The sequence below is a fragment of the Phalangium opilio genome, unplaced genomic scaffold (genome assembly GCF_054372755.1).
Source record: "Phalangium opilio isolate 3A_F unplaced genomic scaffold, DU_Popi_V2 ptg000002l_1, whole genome shotgun sequence".
In the NCBI taxonomy this organism is placed as follows: Eukaryota; Metazoa; Arthropoda; class Arachnida; order Opiliones; family Phalangiidae; genus Phalangium; species Phalangium opilio.
Genome location: NW_028324144.1, coordinates 13588963 through 13611505, shown reverse-complemented (window position 1 = coordinate 13611505; position 22543 = coordinate 13588963). Strand labels below are relative to the sequence as shown.

The window sequence follows — 22543 nt, the reverse complement described above, 5'->3', positions numbered from 1 at the left end:
CGGCAAATGTTAATCAAGATCCATTAGAAAATGAATTTAGTCGTCAACGACAGGCAAATGGCTCCGGACAACATCCAACATACCAGCAGGTGTGCGACAACAATCCCAAGCTTCGAGCTATAAAACGAGGGAAAATGAAACTTACAATAAAGGGCAAGAATTGTACCAACAATAATAATTCTTAAATTCGTTTATTTGTAACAATAAGTGTTATAATGAATTATTGGTTCTTTTAAAAAAAAAGACGTATGTTTGACTAGATTATTTGTTCGCGGTTCCCTGATAGCTAATATCTTGGAGGTCTTTTCTTAAAGCTTTCTTAGCCCTTGCTTTCTGGTTTTTCTTCCTTTGAGCTTCTTTCATGTCATCTTTTTCGCTTCTTACATGGCCATTTCCCTCGATGTTGATGAATTTATTAATCATAATGTTAAAAATTTTCTCCCCCATTGCGTAATCTACATTGCATTTATCTAAGGCTTCAATCCAAAAGTGGTTAACGTCCTCATTGTTTGTTAGTAAACTTTTAACTTTGGATTTCCTATCAAACTGTTGCTTATGTGTTTTACAGAAGACTTCTGAAACAATTGAATGAATCCTGCTGAACGTTTTGAACGTTTTATCCGTAGCATAAATAAGACCACCTCGATCTTGAAGTTCAGTCCACTTGCGAGTCGTTAATTCTACACAATCTGGGTCGGTTTTTTCACATGTGAACTCATTATACAGTCGACGTCCTTCTCTTGTTGATTGTAGACTTCTTAAAGTAGCTCCTATTACGTAGTATAGCGCTCCGTCATTTCCCTTACTTTTCACCGGTGCTTCGCCTGGACTGAAAAGTTCGCTTGGATCGTCGTACTTTAAACTCCTTGTCAATATTTCACCTAACATAAACTGTACAGCCCTTTTCTTATCGAACGTTGTGACTTTAGGTTCCTTTTGAAGTTTAAAATGAGTTTAGATTATTCTGCAACATATTTTAATTGTTTGACCTACATTTATATTAGTTTTTGTAGCCAATATTGCTTCCATAAAGTTGGTAGAGTGTTTGATATTCTCTGACTTTGTGAGAAATTTATCCATTGGCGTTTTGGTAAATAATTCTTGCAATTCTATTTTAAATGCATGCATAGTATCTGGGTTACGTAATTGAATTTCCCATACTATAAATGCTGCTTCCTCTGGTTTCAGATCCATTTCTTCTAAGGCTATTTCGATAGCTCCGCAAGCAAATTTGAAGACATTTAAAAACATCACATCATATCTGACAAGATCAACTATTTTTTCTTTTGGTTTCTGCCTTTCTTTCTTCGCTGATGGGTCTAGGGTTGGGATTATAGCCTCAAGTTTAACTGTCAGTGGCTTCATAGTTTCCGTTTGAAGAGGTTTTTTCATCGGTGATTTCCATCTCCTCTTTTTCATCTTTGGCTTTGGTGGTGTATTTTCACTAAAGAAGGTGAAAGTATTAGTATCACGAAATCTTAAACAATTCGATGTTAATTATAGGTACCATTTAACTTTCGAAGTGCTCGCTAAAGGTTCATCTTTATCAGTTTCAAAATCACTGTTATCAAAAATTTTATCACAAGATTCTAAAAAGTCATCGAAAGAATCGTTACGAGTATTTTGATTACTATCACAGTCAGAGTCTGCTGAGATTAAGCATGTATTAATTAGTATAATGTATTAATTACGATAATATAGGGGGAAACCTTTAGTACCAGATAAAATAATAACAGGAGGTGAAATTCCCAAAGTATCATAAGTGTTTAGACGAAACATTCTGATAGAAATGTAAAAAATGCTAAGTACATAATTTATTAAGAAACAAGCTCAATTCAAATTTTAATGTATTTTAAACAAGTACTTACTTTCCTTCACGCTTGCAGAAACCTCAATCTTTATGAAACTTTAAATACGACGCCAACAACGTGAAGCTCACACGGTCACATCACCATTCCCTAATTCATATATGCCGCCATATAAAGGCGTTAGCAACCCTCTCACGTGACTTTAAATTCTGTCCCTAAAATGACGTAGTACCGCTAGCGCGAATTTGTCTCAACAGGGGGCAACAGTAGCCGCTTGTTACACATAGTGGACGGGGTTATTTGTTAAAGGTATGTCCTGGATTGTTCACTATTTCGTTCATGGTCCAACGGCGCCATTAAATTTTAATGTAAACTTCCTTCAAGGCCGAGGCTTAACTCTAAACGGCGCATTTCTCCGCCTTAAAAATAACCCCAACTTTGAATGCTGATTACTCGTCAAATAACGGACGGAAAATTATGAAATAGGTCTCAAAATATAGATTAGAACTTACTTGACTTCTCATTCAAAACTCGGCCACGAAACAAATCGGTAAAAATATTAAAAATGCTCTTAAACCGAGTCCACTTCCGAATTTTTTTGCCATAGAAAAAGCATTATGAGGAAAACTGGGTTGGTAGCGCACCTAACGGCGAAATTTGGAACTAGGGGCGATTTTGCTTGTCGTTTTCTAACATGGGGCTCGGGTGAAGTTGGCAGGCCTTCTACCCCGGTAATCTAAGATGGCCATGCTCAGACTGACTCCCATGTTGTATAACATTTGGACCGCTCTTCGGAAGACGGTACTCCACCGGAGAATTTTACAATCACTCATATTCATTCCCAGTATGTCGTTTCTGCAGAATGACGGGCCCTATTAGCCCGAATTGTCCGAGGCAAATAAGAAACAATTCGTTCCAAAACGATAATAGACAAAGACGAACACAAACCATTCCATCGCAAAACAATCGTCCAAATTAGAATAATCCCCGAGCGGGAGGAAACAACACCAGTTCCTCCCGAAATCATAATTGAATTCTTTGACATGCATCACTGGGCCTCACGACCGCCCTTTCGACGTTTCAACGTATGATTGATCGTCTCTTCGCACCATTACATGATTAATCAAAACGCGTCTTGGATTTAACCAAGACCTAATAAGTATCGATAAGAAGAGAGTTAAGCAAGTGACTGAAGGCCCAGATATAAAAAGTTTTTTTTAAATTAAGACTTACATGCTTAAGATGCTGTTCGGACAGTGGGACAAAGGACGATCTTTCTCGTAGAGCTTAACATGGCGGGTGGGTAAAAAAGGAGAGGGCGTCGGCCGTCGGACAGCCCCTTTCAGAAACTAATGTTCCATCACCCTATTCCATTGAATAAACTTAATTTACTGGTAGTCAATTTATTCCCTCTCAATAATTTGAAAAATTTACTTATCTCGGGTTTTCGAGCACAATTCCATTCCCCGTTTACATTTTATAACTACATTTATCATTTTTAGGAGAGTACGTGTATGGCTTTGTGTCGTTAATAGGTTGCTAACATATCCCCGTTCATGGTCTGAACGATTTATAGTGAAACCTTTTGTTTTTGTGCAAATTTGAACAATGGCGGCAAATTCAATAGGGACGTTATGATTTTTAGTCTTGGTTAAACTTAATATATGTAAGAGGGAAAGACACGGGGAAAATACTTTTCCTTCCATATCGCTCGATGGAAAGATCATAAAAAGAGTAGAGACGTCGAGGGGTCAACCCCCTGTATATCCCGATACTGAGGATTGACATCTCTCTTTTTTAAGTAGAAAGGGTCTATAGCAGCGGTATGATAGACTACGGTCACACTGTTCTATGCCAGGCCCATGGCGTCTCTATCGTTTCTATGGTTCGCAAGCAGTAGGGGTGTTGTAAACTTGTAATTGTCAACTTAAAGGCCCATTTACACTAGACTAAAATCTTACGTTCGCGTCGGTCGTGTCGTTAACTTCGTTTCGGTCGCGTCGGAACGTTCCTTTGCCTGTTCAGACAAGAGAGCAGACGACAGTGACGACCAAAAAGTGAGTGAGATATACTCTGATTTTTTGAACCAATCAGGAGCTCGTTCAGTTAAGGCGGGAAGTTTTGAAAGTGAAAAATACGTTTGCATGGAATTAGGCCTATTTCGAACAAGTTTGAACTCCGAAGAGACTACTGCGCTAATTTTGCAAAATAATAGTTTGTTAGCAAGTTATTTTTTCATTAGAAGAGCGAAAAATCAATCAAATAGGCAGGTTGTTTTTGTCCATCTTATTTAAATCCTAAAATAGCCGAATCGCATTCCAATAAAGTCCAAACTGAGTAGAGCCCTAGAGCGCGTCTGCCGTTTGCTAAAGAAAAGGCGCTAAAATGAGGTGATGCCATCTCGACACTGACCGACGAAATTGAATTTTTTCAACTTTAAACCCGCGAATATTTTACGTAGTCGTTGACAAGTGTGAACAGTCTAATGAAGCGAACAAAGCGACTTCGCCGACGTGAACGTAAGATTTTAGTCTAGTGTAAATGGGCCTTAAGGGCGCTAAGGGTGTGAGAGTGTCAGCTGGACTCACTCAGCGCGGTCGTAGCCTGAAAATTCTGACTTGGCTAGTTTGCAATATAGCCTGCGTTCACCCAGTCGCGTGATCTAGGAGGCTGTGACTCGACTCTGCTACTTAGTCTGTATCAGGCTTGGAAATAAGGTTTATTTCTGAACTAGTCCTTCGGACCAGTGACCCCTGATGTCTTAAATATGAAACTGGTTCCGGGGTCAGTAACCCTTCCCCTATTTATTTTTCTACTGGTCCCAGCACGGAGCTTCTATTACAGGGAGAGGAAACTCGGTCTCTTCCCCCTCGCTCTTAGCGTACCTCGGTTCTGCCATAGCCCCCTGGATCACGCGACTCGCGGACGCAGGCTGCTCGCGCTATAGAAGCCCGCCCAATGGGCCTTAAAACGCGTATCAAGCATTTTAAGCCGAAAATCAAAGCCGTCAGCTTTTAACATGGTCTTCTATGGGAGGAACACCGTTTTTTGGCCCTAATTTGGCAAATAATGGCTCAAATCTCTTGAAATTTTAATCGGATGTGTAAAATAAGGTTTGTGATTTTTGTGCAAAATTTCAAAAGATTATATCGTATAGTTTTCTTGTAAAAAAAAATTAAAACTTAGACAAAAATCAAAGCCGTCAGCTTTTAACATGGTCGGCTATGGGGGGAACTAAGTTTTTTGGCCCTAATTTGGCAAATAATGGCTCAAATCTCTTGAAATTTTAATGAGAGGTGTAAAATAAGGTTTGTGATTTTTGTGCAAGGTTTCAAAAGATTATATTTAGTAGTTTTTTTGTAAAAAAAAATTAAAACTTAGCCGTCTATGGGGGAACCAGGTATTTTGCCCCTAATTTTGAAAATACTGACTCAAATTTCTTGAAATTTTAATGTGAGGTGTACTGAAGGAATATTAATGACCGAGCGAAGTTTGAAAGCTCTAAAACCAATAGTTTTTTCCCTGAAATTCAATAAAGCTTTCTGTGTACATGAGCACAACCATTATTCATTTTAAATTTCCCGGTAAGGTTTCGTTGCGAAAAACTGGTTACTAGCTGTTGAAACTGGTTTTCACTTTACCTCCCACTCTCCTTCCACCTTCAATCCTCCATCCTTCCAGAGAGAATTTGTAATTTTCTAGTGACAATAAAAAATTCATAAGAATATACAATTTGTTATTATTCCTGAAATGCTAATTAGTATCCACAGTTAGAAGTTCCCTAGATTTATATTTGTATGGTTAAAGCATTTAAATCTTAGAAATAGGTTCGTTTTCCCTTCAAATAGTTGGGAAATTTCAGTTAGAATAACTTTGTGTCAGCTGTGAATTTTCCTCTTAAAATTAAACTGAACCACATCAGTTCATTGGCAAGCACCTGAATTCCGTATGTTAATTCCTATCTTTTCAATAGCATCTAGGAAGAAATGATTATCATATAGAATTTTGACCAAACACGCTCTGAAAAAAGCCGACAGGTGTCAAAGGTCACCGGAAGCAATCTAGTTCTTCTGGTTGTACTAATGTACAAACAAAGCTTTATTGAATTTCAGGGAAAAACTATTGGTTTTAGAGCTTTAAAACTTTTCCCGATCATTAAAAATTCTTCAGTACACCTCGCATTAAAATTTCAAGAAATTTGAGTCAGTATTTTCAAAATTAGGGGCAAAATACCTGGTTCCCCCATAGACGGCCAAGTTTTAATTTTTTTTTTACAAAAAAAACTACTAAATATAATCTTTTGAAACTTTGCACAAAAATCACAAACCTTATTTTACACCTCTCATTAAAATTTCAAGAGATTTGAGCCATTATTTGCCAAATTAGGGCCAAAAAACTTAGTTCCCCCCATAGCCGACCATGTTAAAAGCTGACGGCTTTGATTTTTGTCTAAGTTTTAATTTTTTTTTTACAAGAAAACTATACGATATAATCTTTTGAAATTTTGCACAAAAATCACAAACCTTATTTTACACATCCGATTAAAATTTCAAGAGATTTGAGCCATTATTTGCCAAATTAGGGCCAAAAAACGGTGTTCCTCCCATAGAAGACCATGTTAAAAGCTGACGGCTTTGATTTTTCGAGCGAAAATCCCCGATACGCGCTTTAACATAGGAAAATAATTCTTTGGGCGGGCTTCTATAGCGCGAGCAGCTTGCGTCCGCGAGACGCGTGATCCAGGGGGCTATGGTTCGTAAGGAAGTTGGAGGAACGCGACCCCTGCTTGTAGACAAGGCTTACCGACCGCCGTTGAAAGTTTGAAGACGTTGATCGTGGTCGTGTAGCTCCGTTGTGCTCTGAACAAATCCAGATTATATTAAGCTCCGTGATTATGTTGAAAATAAAGGTTTTGTGACTATACAAATGGAGACAAAAGCCTCTCTCCCTGCTAAGACTAAAAAGGTACGGACTATAAACTTTAATTCCTGGCCATAAAAGGACGATTTATATCGTGAATCGCTTCTACAGCTTCCGTAAACACATTTATTCTTCTTCCCCTTTTTACAAACTAACTGATTGTAATCGCAATCCATTTTAATTTTTAAAATTGTACCAATTATTATAGCAATTAAACATTAAAAAGTCCGAGGCTTATGTCTTTCTACGAACGAGTGAAGGCGGCCATCTTTGTTGTTTACCTAGGCTCCAATTTTTTACCAGTGAAAACCGAGGGGGGGATTAAAAATGTGCCCCTTTTTATGGACAAATAGTGTCTACGTTTCCTAAGGGCCTTTACAGTACTTGAGGGGAAGGAAGTTTCCTCTCCCTGTTAATAGAAGCTCCGTGATGGGATTTATCAGGGATATCCCTGGATTTATATACTTGTCGCCGCGAATCTTCCTATATAAATGTAGTATTTCTAGTAGTCGCAGAGACTTCTGGTAGCACTCTGTACGCAATAGGTAGAATACTTTTATAGAAATTGAAATTATTATTATTTACAAAATAAAATTTGGTCGAATTATTTCGTAGTTGTCCTATTTCAAGCCTAGGAATGTTCTCAAAAACAATTACTATTTGGTGACGAATACCTTAAAAAGTACTATTCACACGGAATTTTGGAGCAGCTTAACGCGTAATTGAGTGGGCTATTACCTTGGTGACGAGGCCAGCGAAAGAAGGCACGAGAGTGGCACAAGGCGTACTTCTAGTCGATGTATACAACTATGCATCCTCCTTGCTCGTATCGGGCATAGCAGAAGCTAAAGCAGACTACGACTAAATCGTTTTGTCATTGTTACGTGTTTTTCATGACGAAATCCCCTAAAAACAAGAGCCTATAGTTTAAAAAGAGTCTGTCTCAAACGCTTTTTCGTACCTTCTACCATAGGTTTCTTGAAAACTAGCATCTTCGCTATCTACCCCCTTACCCCCTATATAAGCTAGCCAATCAAATAAGGGGAAACAGATATTGATTTTTTTGGAAAAGTAGTACCTCGACATCAGCGACGCCTGTAGAATCTTTGTCAAGCTCAAGAAAAATCGTCTGCTTTATTATTTGGGTCTTTGGAAGCGGCTGTAGGATGAAGCGCTTAGTTTCGAATCCTAGGCCAAAGCCGGTACACACTTATTTTAATGAAATCAACAAAAACATGAAGGAACGAATTTATTTTACTAAAATCCTAAAAAAAACATCATACTCCTAGAAAGACCGAAGCTTAGCGTAAGTTTTGCGGTAGGCTGCGGTAGCTGGAAATCCGCGGCCGCGCCGGCACACCTTCTTTTCACAACCGGTACGGGAGGGACTCGTTTCCCCGTCGACTCAAGGCGGCGTGCCAAGGCTTAGGAAAAGGCACACTCAAACGCCAAATTTAAATCGTTCAAACTCATTTTTCAAAATAAAGGAACCAAAAACTAATATTTCTCGCTTATTTTACGCTTCAAGTCGTTCTTGTACTATCCCATCACACCTGTCTTTTCTTTCACAACCTCTTCCTATACTAGCACCCCTATCTCATACACTCCCAGCACAAGCTTTTTCACAAGCCGGCAAATCTCCTATCACTCCGGCGAAAAACTCTCTCCTTTCCCGGTAAAGTAATCCTTAGCTTAAGTTTTTGCGACAGCTGGAAAATCCGCGCCGGCACACCTTCTTTTCACAACGGCCTGAACTTGAGCAAGCCCTTAGCCGGTACCCATCCCTATGAAAAGGCCAGGCTTCGCGTAAGCGACGCGCTTGTTATGAGTGCGCGCCGCGCACACCTACTTTCACAACGACCACGAACCATAAGCAATTTTAGCTTGGAATACCCGTGGAATACCGAGGCTTAGCAAAATTTTTGGAATTTTGACTTTCCAAACACCATAACTTCCAAAGACCAAAAATCTAAGTATACTAGCAGAACTACTTTTCGCGGCCGAATAACGCATTTTTCAATGTGCTATGGCCCTCAGCTCAAGGGGGGGTAGGCACTAAGGGAGATGTTGTTAGTTTTCATGGCGCGCGCTAACCGCGGAGAGGCAGACTCTTTTTAAACTATAGGCTCTTGCTAAAAATGATAAATGTAGTTATAAAATGTAAACGGGGAATGGAATTGTGCTCGAAAACCCGAGATAAGTAAATTTTTCAAATTATTGAGAGGGAATAAATTGACTACCAGTAAATTAAGTTTATTCAATGGAATAGGGTGATGGAACATTAGTTTCTTAAAGGGGCTGTCCGACGGCCGACGCCCTCTCCTTTTTTACCCACCCGCCATGTTAAGCTCTACGAGAAAGATCGTCCTTTGTCCCACTGTCCGAACAGCATCTTAAGCATGTAAGTCTTAATTTAAAAAAAACTTTTTATATCTGGGCCTTCAGTCACTTGCTTAACTCTCTTCTTATCGATACTTTTTAGGTCTTGGTTAAATCCAAGAAGCGTTTTGATTAATATCTGTTACTTCGGTCTTAATTTTTATTAATTTTGTGTAGACACGTTGGTGATTTTATATTGATTATTTCAACGCTTATTTCTGCATGCCGTAGAATAGGGAGCTAACAGTTGTGACCCTGAAACGTCACACCCTTCTATCACTTACTGGAGTTTCATCCCCCTAACGGTTGGAAACGCGCAAAAATGACAACCAGATAGGGCCTGCGTGACGTCAGACTATCTCATCCCCTAGCCAGTTGTTAGCTCCGTATAGGAAGTAGTTCATCATTCAATAGAAAATTGTTGAGAGATCGGAGCTATGGGAACGTCACATGAATATTTTTAGTCCAAATTGTATGACCTGAGCTGACAAAGATTGTAGTATCACACTATAGAGAGCTTTCAGTTGACTAGCAGTACGTCACACTCTCCCAAGTCTTACCGCGGTTCTGGTAGCCATATTGGGTGGTCTCAGCTTCATCCCTGCTTTAAACCCACCAATATGGCAGCGTAAATTACGTCACGAGACTCGGCTCCTCCTCCAACTGAAAGCTCTCTATTTCAGGTGGACCAAGACCAGATGCTCTATTACAAATTTTTGAGCCCCATTTCCAATGTCATTGTTTGAACAAGATCTTATTTAAAATGGATAATTTTTTTAACCTTGACGGGAAATGAAACATATAGAATATGCCATCTAACTTTAACCTAGTTTAAAGAACTAAGATAGTATTTTTTTTGTCGAAAATGGCATTAAATTAGTAAACTAGCAATACTTTAGCAATATTTCGGGGTGAAAACAAATCCAATTTTGTAATATTTTGGGAAAGATGTTAATTCGATAATAATAATAAGAAATACAATAACAGGCACACATTCAGTCATTCAGTTTTAATGTTATTAGCTCCACCCTTAAGTACAATTCTAATTGGATTCAGCCTTTGGGAAATTGAAGTTGATGTTTAAATGATTTGCCGGAATGCTAGGAGGTCAGGCAATGGAAGTATGCTTTGATTTATCATTAAATATAGGAAATAACAGGATTAAATTATTATTTACTTGTAATCATGAAATTAATGGTAATTTTATGCGCTGTAAACTATTTTACTTTTAATAAATAAAGTTAAATGACAGTTATGGTAATTTATTGATGACAAAAGTTAGGGTTAATAATATTATTTCATATAATAGTTAAAATACAAATAGGAATGTTTTTAAGTAATGGCTGTTTAATAATTACTTTCAAATTGCATTAAGAATGTTTTTGTTTGACTATTTTCAAGTTTTTAAACACGCATGATTATGATATTGGAAGGCGCAAAAGATTTATCTAAATAAACATTTGGTTTGATACTTGCCACGTTTATTTACAGCATGTAATTTGGGCTTAATTTCCCTAGTTGTTATTTAATTATGGTATTCATTATAAATTTATTCCAGTCAATAAATATATTGTTTTTTACGTTTAAAGGTAAAAGTTGCATATTTTAAAGGGTTTTTCCAAAGAAAATTGTTTTTGACACCAGAAAGGCTTTTGAGGATAATTAGCGATTGCGTCCTGCTGCCAAAAAATAGACCTTAACAGGGAAAAGCTAAGAGTAACTATAATTAATTTTAAATGAATCTAAAATGTAAGTTTCACAATGAATGCGTGAGAGGGATTAAAAAAATGTTCAAGGACAGTCATACGTGAAGGTTGGATTTATAAAGTGAGAGACTTCAACATTATCGTATGAATGCCTATAATAATTTTGTTAATCTCTCAAGTGAACAATTCAATGATGAAAAAATATTTACACACATTTAATCCTAGGATTGTCAAATTGAGACAATATAATTGCCAGAAAAATAGTAAGCATGGGTTTTAATGTTATATTTTTTTAAGGTATAAAAAAGGGAAGGGGAGTTTGTTAAATTAGTCCTAATATACTTAAAGATGCTTTTTACCTCTCCGAGTGACGTATGTCACGTGAGAGGTATTACACCGGCCGTGTCTGTCTGTGTGTGTGTGTCTGTCTGTCTGTCTGTCAGACCCCACGTGACCGCGTTCGCAGTTTACAAATCGGAGCAAACAAATACCCGATTTCCGGAACGCGTTCGCGGTTCACGGAAATTTGGGTTTGTCTCCTCTGGCTATTCTACTTGAGTTCCAACACCACCAGCTTTGGTTTTCGTCCACTCCACATGGACACTAGTCTGTACGTGCTTGCTTCCAAGCACCACCAACTTCTGTTCTTCGTCAATTTTACCTTGACTCCAGCTTCTATGCACCACCATCTTCTGTTCTTCGTCAATTCCACATTGACACCAGCTTCTATGCACCACCATCTTCAGGTCTTTGTCCATTCCACATGGACGCCAGTCAGTCCATTCTGGCTTCTCTTCCTTCGTCATCGTTTGGTTTCAAGATATACGCGGCGAGCGGCTAGGGTTACGAGAAACGTCTAGCCTCCCAATGGCAGGGCTTCCACCATCGGTTCACGCGAATGCGTTTTTATCTATTATTTGGTTTTAAGATATACGCGGCGATCAGCTAGGGTTACGAGAAACGTCTAGCCTCCCAATGGCAGGGCTTCCACCAAAGGTTCACGCGAATGCGTTTTTATCTATTATTATAATGGAAACGGATCGTATATATACCCCAAAATTTGAAGAAAGCGGGCAAGAAGGGTACCCTTCACTTTAAACGTCAATATTAGCAAAGTTTCGAAAGATATTATGAACAACTTTATTTTAAACGATTTAACTATTTTTAAAGTTATTTACTGGCGATTAAAATAATTAAAAATAATTATATTTATTTAAATATTAAAGATAAACCCAAGTACCGAAGTCGTTAAATCATTGCCTCCTATATCTATCAAGGCCCGTGCATTGCGTTATATTTCGTACATTGTCTCTTATATCTTTTTAGGCCCGTGCATTGCGTTATATTTCCTACATTGCCTCCTGTATCTATCTAGGCCCGTGCATTGCGATATATTTTTGAGAACAACAACCAAAATGGGAAGCTCCTCTCAGAACCATAATAATTTGTTTTCTCTGTTATATGAAATGAAAATATGGATAATATTTTCGGCAATTCGATTTGAATGGCTCTTTCTGATGTATCTTTCTCTCAGCACTGTTCATAATGGACAGGAACGTAGAGATTCAAGACACTTGGAATTACGATAGTGTTTCAAATCCTCTGTAATGAGGGCTTAACGACTTGGAGTGACTGGAAAGATAGATACACATCCTATTTTTTAGTTGTACCATGCGTACCACAATGTTGCCAGGCGTTTATTGAAGGATGCTTGGGTACTTGGTACAGACTGTTACGTCTACCAAGTTTCCTAGCATCCAAGAATATATAGGATTCATAGAAGCCAGTGTTATGGGCATGTCATGGGTCAAGTCGTTAAATATATCGACGCAGTTAAATAGCTTATGGCATTATTTTATCCACTTTCTCATTGCGTTTCGAGTGGAAGTTCAACTTTGGCACGGACGACAGATGGCGCTCTTAACCTTCTACCCCCAAAAATCGCTGTTGTCTGCTCGTTTTCCCCTTCCGCGTTTTTTCGTTATAAACTTATGATTTAACGAACTGTTAAGATAAAATTTCATATTTCCTTAGACAGATAAGCTTCTACTCCTTTCATCTTACTCCCAGTTAGATTTAACCTTGTTAAAACATAATCAGATGAATTTGAGTTATAATGTCTAGGAGTGATAGAGACATTTTTACCGACGTCTAGAGATGTTAAGCTTAAGCGAAATTGTTTTACGTTTGAATAAAAATACCGCTTCCAGTAGTGGGTTTATAGTACTCCTTGTTTGTGTAAGATTAGTGTAGCTGTAGAGCGTTGTTGCTGTTTAGATTATACGCCCCCTAGGCCTATTTGTGAAAGACATTTTTTACGCACTTTTATCATTCTTTATTTGAAAAAAGTGTTGGCAATGTATATTTTTTAAATATGACGGAATTGCTGTTGGTATGATAGCGCCCTATTCGCGAAAATAACCTTTTTTTAAACAGTTGATTCATTCTTTGATAGAATTTCGAAGGAAGAAGTTAAGTGTTAAATTTGCTCGATTAATTTTGTTCGGCAAATAATATAATTAAGCCTTACGTTTTACTGAAGGAGATTGATTTTGCCAACCTGTGTGAGTATTTAAGGAGATTGATTTTGCCAACCTTTGTGAGTATTTAACTGATTAATAAGTAAATGGAGGAAGATAATAATTTAAGTAAAGAGGAAATCAGAAAACGAAAGGCAAGGGAAAGAATGAGGGCAAAAAGGTCAGATCCTGAATTTAGGAAACGAGAAAATGAAAGGAGAAGAGCGTTAGCCGCGGAAAAAAAGGCTGTTTCTGGAACAGGTTCTAGTACGCAAAATGTTGGTCCTACCACGAGGCCAGTTGGCCATGATCGTACCAAAGATAATGCATTAAATAAATGTTCTATTGAAAGTACTGTAGGCGTAGGCATATCTATTAATAAGGAACCCAATAATGTACAAAATGTTAATGCTAATATTAGTGCAATCATCGAAAGCGATGAACAAGTACGAGCCTAGCTTATGTGTGATTGGGTTGTGGCTTCCATGTTTTGGGGACATTTGCTTTTTGTGTGGCGATGTATGATTCAGCTTTGATATGGACAAATGTTACAAGTCATACTGGTAGACTAAGAATACGGTTGAGGTATAGCAAGAGAGTAGAGTTTCCCCAGCAATTGAGAGATATTGAAAAGGCTTGAACAATTGACTATTTTAAAATTGAATTCCTGCACTTGCAAAGAATTAAAAAAAGCGATAGATGCATATATTTAGGTTGTTTAAGGGGTAGTGATAGTCATCTCCACTCGGAGAGGTAATATTTTGGCTTTCCCAACTTGTTAAAATTGGTAGTGATTTGTTGGTGTAGAATCTGCAGTTTAGTTCAGAGAGTTAATGAGGTGCCTTGTATTTCGTTAGTGACATTTCCAATCCAGTTGATTTTAGGTTTTTTTCTATATTTATTACTATTGAACTCAGATGGCGTTGGGAGTTAATGTCATTAATTGTAGTTTTTTTACTGGTTCCATCGCGCTTGATTTTGTTTTGTTGATGTAGAATCTGCAGTTCAGTTCAGAGAGTTAATGAGGTGCCTTGTGTTTGGTAGCGACATCTCCAATCCAGTTGATTTTATTTTTTTTTTCTATATTTATTACTATTGAACTCAGAAGGCATTACTGCTTAACGTCATTAATTGGCAGCAATTTTTACTGGTTCCCTCGACCTTGCTTTGTTTGGCAAACGTCCGTTAAACAATGTAATATACCATCATGGTATATTAGCTTTAAGGCGTTTTGATGAAAATTGAAATCCAAGGTTAATCAGTTGGTATTTTAGAGTAACGAGTGAAGTACTTGAGGTTTAATCGAGTGGTGAAGGAGGGGAGATTTGGGGTATTTCACCACCCGCGGACGCGGGGTAGTCAGTTCCTGTAGAGTAGGCATGCTGACAAGTCCCTTATTCCCTCAAAACTTTGTCGCCCAGAAGCTTGGCTTACAGGAGTGCGCCCAACGCCCAACATAGTCAAGCACATAATTTTAGTAACAATCCATTGCTGTTCTAAATTTTAACAACGTTGAGGCAACTTTTTGCCCGGAAAAGGTTTTTTTGCGAATCTATAGCTGTTATGAACTTCTATTGTGTTGATAAACTTGTAGGCGCGGCTTGCCAAACCGTAACGTAATTATATAGGGAAACCAAAGAGTTGACATGTATTATTTGGCCTTGATACAGCTTGATGTTCTATAGACACTGACTCAAGCCAATAGAAAGATTATTTCTTTGAATATCTTTGCTGTTCTTAATCCAAAGACGCTCTCACTCTTTGAACACGCCAGTATAAAGTGTCTGTTATTTCGGTGGAGAAGTTGAATATATTTCTTGATTTGTCTATCGAAGTCTTGTTGCGGGTTTTTTTCTAATGATGATGATCATCATATTTTTGAGCTGTGTAGGTTTAGTCTTTTATTATACTGGTAATAGCTATGATGAATTATTTTTCTGTTGAAGCTTAGCATGTAGTTGTACGAAATTAGTCTTTAAATTGTATGTTTCAAACTTGAAAATATACACTGCTTGTAGTATTTATTTCGGAATAATTTTGATCTTCGTTATATTAGTTACGTAAAGGGGCGGGGGTTGAAAGAAAACTTTACAATTTACTGGCAATTATATGTTCATTTAAATATAAGATTTTGAGGGTCTATTTTTAAAATTTTGTCACGCAACTCTTAACTTTAAGTTTGGAAACAGTGCTGCTAGAACATGGCAATTATTGTTTTGCGCGTGGGTTACCAAAGGGACAATGAAAAGGTTATTAATTTTTGGGGAAAAAAAATATTCCAGAAGGCTTTGCAAATTGTACCCCTGTTGGATTTACGCAATGCAATCTGCCACGCAGACTACCCCAGCTGGTGAGAAACACAAAGAGACTATGCAAAACTTCCTGGAATATTAATTGGAAAAATGGTTTAGTTGTTTTAATTACAAGGGTAATGTCTATATATAATATTGGTAACCACAATTTGGGAAATAATTTTCACACTTTATAAAAACAAATTATACAACAATAGTAGGATATTAGTTATAGGACAAATTAATAAGTTCATATGGCTTTTTTTAAGCCTAACTAATAAATAGTTTAAAAATCAATTTTTGTAAGTGGCATCGGATTGGGACGGGTAAACATTATTGATAAGTTATAGAAAGAAAAGGTTATATTAATAGATAATATTTAAACATAAAATCTTTGCTAATCTTTGATATTGTAACAGGATAATATTAGATTAGATTAATTTAATTTAATGTTTTTGAATGGTTTTAAATTGTTAATGTAAAAAAGTTATGGGCGTCTTAATTTAAAAAAAATAGCGCGCTTAAAAGAGAAAAAAATGGAAGATGCGAAACTGATATTTAGAAAACTCTTTGAATATATTAATTTTAATCAGTATTTATTTAAAATTTGGATACGAGTGTCTAAATCTCAGTTCAAAAAATCTGTTCAATGTTAACTAATAGGATGAGTTTGTCTCAATAGTTTCACCAGCTTATTAAAGAATTATATTTAATCACATAGCATTACCAACAGGGGTTACGTTTTTAGCGTGTTTTTTACATAAAACACAATTGGGGCAAGACTAATACAGAGTACTAAAAACCCTTCACTAGAAAATTCTAAAATTAATGCAAGAATCATCGCCTTTTTTTCGTAACAATAGCATGGCCCTACAATCCTCCCTCCTCTCCCTTTCACGGTTATTATAGTAGGCAACATCAAAATTACTCCAGAACCATCATTAACCTTAAACTTGCTCTAGGATTAACAATCTTACCCAGTCATAAATTACTTTAAAGGGAATATGAAACTATTAGTATATCTTTGACAGATATGATGCTCCTTTCTGGTATGAATATTGAAATTTTGGACTTTACTCGGGGTAATTTTGATATGGATTCTTCAAGCACGTTAGATTCTCTTTAATGCGTCTGGACTCTTTCCAAGAGCAGAACAGTGACGTCAGTCAAGTTACTGACGAATCTCTCCCTTTTTCTGATCATTGTATCACTGACCTCGTACCAGCCGTTGTCTTTTCTCACAAAGTTCACATAATGTCCCTCGGCCAACGATTCACCTTTATGAATAATCACCCCTTTAGTTTTAAAAAGCATCTTACTCATAGTGACATTTTGATTTTCAAAACTTGATATTTTGGTCGAAATCTTAATTGGTCGACCATCTTTGTAATCGCCACGGAGAAGACACAAAAATACGTACTTCCCGCTGGATATCTATACATCACGCTCTTGTATTTTTGGGTTGTTACAAAATACGCATGGCACCTCTGTTAATCTCATCCTTTTTTCTAGAGATTTCCAATCAATTTTATCTCGGTTTTCTAGTGGAAGATTGAAAATGTTGCTTTCAACAATATTCTCCGAATTTTGTTCAACTTGACAATTGGGGCATTTGGTAACGTTTCGCGACTTTGACCAAAAAAGATCTTTTAGAACCTTAGAGTAATCGGCTTCCATTTCTTGGCTTAGTGTCGTCAAGAGGACCATCAAAAATTCACTGGCGTCTTGTTGATCGTTTAGCGTAAAATGATTTCCGACAGCCATTCTCAGTTCCAACCCTTTACGACTGAAGCTTCCTTGAGAACTCTCGATGTCGTTTATCGTGTTATGGAGGCAACGTAAAACTGGTTTTTCAACGAATGATCCATTGTAAGATTTAACCAATTCTCTTAATTCCGGCACTAATAAGAGTAGTTGCAAAACGCTATTAGAATAGCACGTTACTTGGTCATCGTTAGCTAAACCCTTCAAGGGAAAACTATCCAAACTCTGTTGGGTTTTCCTTTTCTTCTTCGGTGTTTCTGCACATCTCTCTTCCTCGCCTTCTAAAAGGCTTTTAGATAGTGTAGGCGCACTTCTTTTCCTACCTCGACTTTCTTTCAACTCCGTTATTTCCAAAAGAGGCAGATCTGGCCTAAATTTTTTGCGAAGCCTGTTATACTCCATAATGGCTCGTCCATCCACCTTAATTTTAGTCGGATCGAACTGTAATAGATGGAGTCCGGCTAAGGACGTCACTCTCGATAAAGCCACGTACGCCATGCCAGTTCCGAATAAATTCGGACCCAAATCCATAATGGCGCATTTTAAACTCATGCCTTGGCTTTTGTGTATCGTAATAGCGTACGCCAGGATGACGGGAAACTGGGAGCGTTTAACGTAAATGTTTGCCATGAGCAAAAATTTGACGCAAATTTTCTCAACTAAAAAGTCAGTGTTAGCGTCATCGTTATTCGGTTCGCGATCTACTCTGAGAAAAATACCAGTAACGTTTCCTTGTTCGTCCTTCTTGAATCCAGTTACGAAACCCATCGTACCATTTACAACGCCTTTTTCAAAACTGATATTCCTTCTGACCATTATTCGGCAGCCAACGCAAAGAACTAACTCGCTCTCCAAACCACCTGTTTTGGACGGTTCGTTTTGTAGCCCTTGCAGTCTCCTGAGAATGGTTTTATTCATTTTTTTCCCATAGTCAGCGAGTCTATCCTGACAACGAATGACTTCAACTTTCTCGCCGTTTTTTCGCAGCATATCAAAGTTGAACTTTACGCACATGGCTAATTTAGGCATCAAACAAATTGGGTGAAACCCTTCATTGGACAGCTTAATGAAAAGGTCCATAGCCACCTCGATGTTTTGACCTCCCTCAACCAATCTAGTTCCTAAGGTTGCAACATCAGCTTCGGAAATATTTCCAATTCTAACTCTGCTTAGAATGTCGCCGTAACTTTGGTCGTTGGCTTGTCTAACATTTTGCGTTAGTTCATCGTATTTAAAAAACTTCCAAAGATCACTTCCTCCGATGCAATTGAATCTAAGTCTGGCTTCTTCTGAAGTGATTTTGATAAACGCGGGATTTCCTTGAACCGGTGGCAATTGGAAAAAGTCTCCCAAAACAAGAATAAATACAACTCCACCAAATGGTTGGTTCATTTCCCAAAATTCGTTCAGCCTCAAGTGAACGTGTGTCAGTAAAACCGATGAGACCATAGAAATTTCATCAATAATTAACAGTTTTAAATTACCCAAAGTTTCTTTCATAATGCTCATATTGTCAGAACTTAGGGAATGGTATTCGGCAATACGCCCATGATCTACCGGCAACATTAGTAATCTGTGTAATGTTACGCCATTAACATTCAACGCTGCCAAACCCGTTGGCGCGGCAATTGCCACGCTAGCAGGATTTTGAAAGCGTCGCCTTACGGCGTTGGCGAGAGTGTCGATAAGAAATGATTTGCCAGTGCCACCAGGTCCCGACACAAAAAGGCACTTGTTTCTACATTTTTCTACATTTTTCTCCCTCTTGGGAGAAGTGATCCATGATGTGATCATAAATTCGCCTTTGATCCGAGTTTAGTAACGCCACATTGTCAACATCAGTCTCGAAATTCATTTCCATGGCAGCTTCCACATCAGCCATCGCGTGTTCGGTTTCGATAACAATTTCCTTCCCTTGCAGCGCATTTTCATTGTCGTCACTTTCAGTCTCCGAGACTATGGTTTCTGGCTCTTTCGCCTTTTTAGAAGCCTTCCGTTTCTTTTCAACTTCTTTGGAAACCGAGAGTTTCTCGTGGTATTCTCTCATGTCTTTTAACACCGAAAGCGAGTTTTCGAAAGCATCGGCGTATGTTTCAAAATCGCCCAATAGCTCAGTTTCGTCACGCCACGGTTTGAAGAGGATCAGTAGAGCGTGACAATACTGTTCTTTCTCCTCTATCGGGTCGTGAATGAAGTGCTCTATTATGTACGGCTTAATTCTCTTTCTCATGAAACCCAGATTGTTTTTCAACTGGATTACATTCGCATTTTTCTCGACACCCTCAGAGCGCATCGCATAATCGTAAAACTGACCAAATTCCCGCAAACTTAGATTTTCCAAGCTGTCAGGACGATTCGGATATTTGTCGTCGACGAACCCTTTTTGGCAAGTGTCCGTGCTTTCGGGGTCAGTTTCCCTCAATCGCGCGAGTTCCTTGTAACCTTTCAAAATTCTCGATCGGTTTTCTTTCAAGTTAGTGTTTATAAATTTAGTGCTGTCAGACTTGTTGAAAAGGTCTTGGCCCAGCATCATATCGAGAGCTTCATAAATTCCTATTTGCTTGCACGTCAAAGATTTCAATCTATAGGCAAATAATTTTTTGGACAAACTTTCGTTGCCTAACTCGGCAAAAGTTTGGTCCATGTCAGCCCGGTCTCCCTTTGTCACGTAAGCCGTGACATAGTTTGCCACTATTTCCGATTTGTCGGCGACAAATTGCAAATCCATGTTGGCTTTGGAAGCCAAAAGTAGCGTGGGATTGTAATCATTGATTAAAACTTCGTGCTGTTTTCTCGGCAAGTCGTACAGTCGTTTCTGCACCTTTTTCATTTTACGGTGACGAGTAACTGATCTAACAGAATTCATAGTAGCAATGTTTGTTACGTTTCGAGGGAAACCGTAACGACACACTTTCAATCCTTTTTTAGAATTTTTCACCTTCTTATAACAACTGGAGGTGCATTTGTGAGTTTGGAATTTTTTTACCAGCCGGTGTAGTTCCGGACTTACCGATGCTCTTGGCATCGAACACGTGACGTGTTTTTGCACGTAATCCAAAATAGTCTCGGTCGAAGAAGTTCCAATCTTTGGAGCGTCCTTGGCCCACAAAAGCATATGGTAGTGAGGTAAACCCCGAGATTGGTATTCAACCCTCCAAAAATGATGTTCTATCATGCCAAGAACTGGATTTTGCTTACACAAGACAAAGTTGTTTAACAGCGACCGCACTTAATTGTGAAAGTGCAAATTGACGCTAAGTGGGTCTAAATTCAACAATTCAGCCACCGTCATCGACTCTACTCCTGGAACGTCTGAATTCACTTTTCTCAAGTGATCGTGCAGTTCCATATCATCGTACTCGGCCGGATTAAAAGTTAGAAGCCAGGTGGGAGGACCAAATTCCCGAATCATCGCTAAAACGTATCTAAGAACTTTATACCAGTAGTCCTTCGTTCCTCGAATATGACCCAAGAAAGTAGCTAAATTACTCTCAAGTTCTTTATCGCCAGATTCAACTCGATTGAGCAAATTTTCAACCCCAATTGGCATGGGTTTTTTAACACGAAGAACGTAGTTCAAACTGCTAGAAATCGCTTTCATTTCGCATTCTTGATAAGAATGGAACAAATAGGCGTAATCTCGTCTAATAATTGGACTTTTGTTCAAAAGACGGGATAAACGATACTCGGTTTCCGTTATTTTGCCAAATGGTCTATCATCGTGCTTGCCAAAGCGACCCCGAGGGAACAAATGAACGAAGCTCATGTATTCAAGATTTTTGTCCCAAGTGCTAACCGGCTCGGCTTCGACGCGCTTCATTTGGTAAGCGCCAAGTAAATCTTTCGGTGGTTGAACGTTCACTGGATGAATAGAGTAATGATCGTACAGATCATTGGCTTCACCCTCAGATAGTTTTCGCAACAAAGCCTCGGGCTGTGTTAGAATTTTGTAGGCGTCGCCTGGTGCAAGGCTAGACTAATTTTCATCTTGGTCCTGCATGTTCGAAGCGTTTTGGTCACCTTGGACGTCGTGACTACTATCCGCTGGTCCTTCTGTTGGAAGCGCAGCGGAAGCACGTGTCAACGCATCAGATCCATCATTAATTAACGCAAGTGGATCTGTTACGCTCAGTAATTCTTCGGGAGTCAATGAATTTTCATTTCCATCAATTTCTTGCGTGCCACAAATATATTCCTCATTCATTGTCGAAATATCAATGTCTTTGTAAAAAGGGTTTATCTTTTTCAGCACACTGAATGCATTCAACACTTTTTCGAGGCAAACAACCTGTTGCCAAACTTTTTTGTCCGCTGTGGGAACGCCATTGACCAAGATATGCAGTTCGTGATTTTTGGGCAATGTCTTGGGAATCATCTTCAAATTTTTCTCCACGGGTATTGGAAGATAAATTACTCTTCCCTTCAAAGCTTTAACCGTGCCAAACTGCATGTTGGAGTTGGTTTTGGTGCCTAACCGCACCACAGTGTGGAAGGCCTTCACAAGCTGAATTAAAACTTTCTCAAACATGTTTAAACTGGTGACATCTAGTGGAGGATTGTCAACCGCCAAGTTGTTCAGAAAACATCTGATGGGAACTTTACCCTTTCCCAAATCCGTAGCGCAGTAACGACATAGTAGCATGTCTGCTTCTCTCGTGTCGGAATTATTCATTATCCAACCAGCTCTTAAAATCAGATAGGCCTCGTTCTCAAAAACAGCTCTGTTTACCAGTTTTTCTACTGCTCTTAAATCAGATTTTTTCAGTAATCTTAAACAGCAGTCGCAGGGCGTATCGTGAAACTCGTTGGTGTTTAGCATTGCCCGAGCGAATTGATTCTCGTAAAGACTCAAGATTTGACTTTCATCGAGACTCGGCTGAGGAGCGTTAACGCTTACTTCGGGAGCATCGTTTTGTTCCTTATTTAAATTTTTCCCACGTGTAGCAAGGGTTTTCCTTAATTCCGCCATGACATTCGTCACAGACTCGTAATCACCACTTTCAATTTCAGTTGAGATTTTAGTTAACGCGTTGAGTAACGCTTTGACGTGATAAATATTATTCAGAATATTTCTTATTCCCGAATAGTGAGGAGCCAGTTCAGCTAAAGCACGCAAATGACTTTGGCACTCTTCGCTATCAGCGCAGTAAGCAGTG

The 22543-nt window shown here is 38.4% G+C and overlaps 1 protein-coding gene and 1 long non-coding RNA gene across 2 annotated transcripts; one reads left to right on the top strand and one right to left on the bottom strand.

Annotated features, from left to right (window-relative positions):
• Positions 1 to 261: 261 nt before the first annotated feature.
• On the bottom strand, positions 262 to 1815 carry LOC149720083 (uncharacterized). Its single transcript, XM_089864035.1, has 4 exons — positions 1719 to 1815; positions 1508 to 1646; positions 994 to 1444; positions 262 to 933 (listed from the first exon to the last, which is right to left on the bottom strand). The coding sequence occupies exons 1-4, from the start codon at positions 1777 to 1779 to the stop codon at positions 262 to 264; spliced, it is 1323 nt and encodes a 440-aa protein (XP_089720161.1). The 5' UTR covers positions 1780 to 1815.
• A 6203-nt stretch (positions 1816 to 8018) lies between these two features.
• Positions 8019 to 17249, top strand: LOC149720082 (uncharacterized). Its single transcript, XR_016376335.1, has 3 exons — positions 8019 to 9129; positions 10697 to 11076; positions 17136 to 17249. It is a non-coding gene; the product is annotated as an uncharacterized LOC149720082 (long non-coding RNA).
• The last annotated feature ends 5294 nt before the right edge of the window (positions 17250 to 22543 follow it).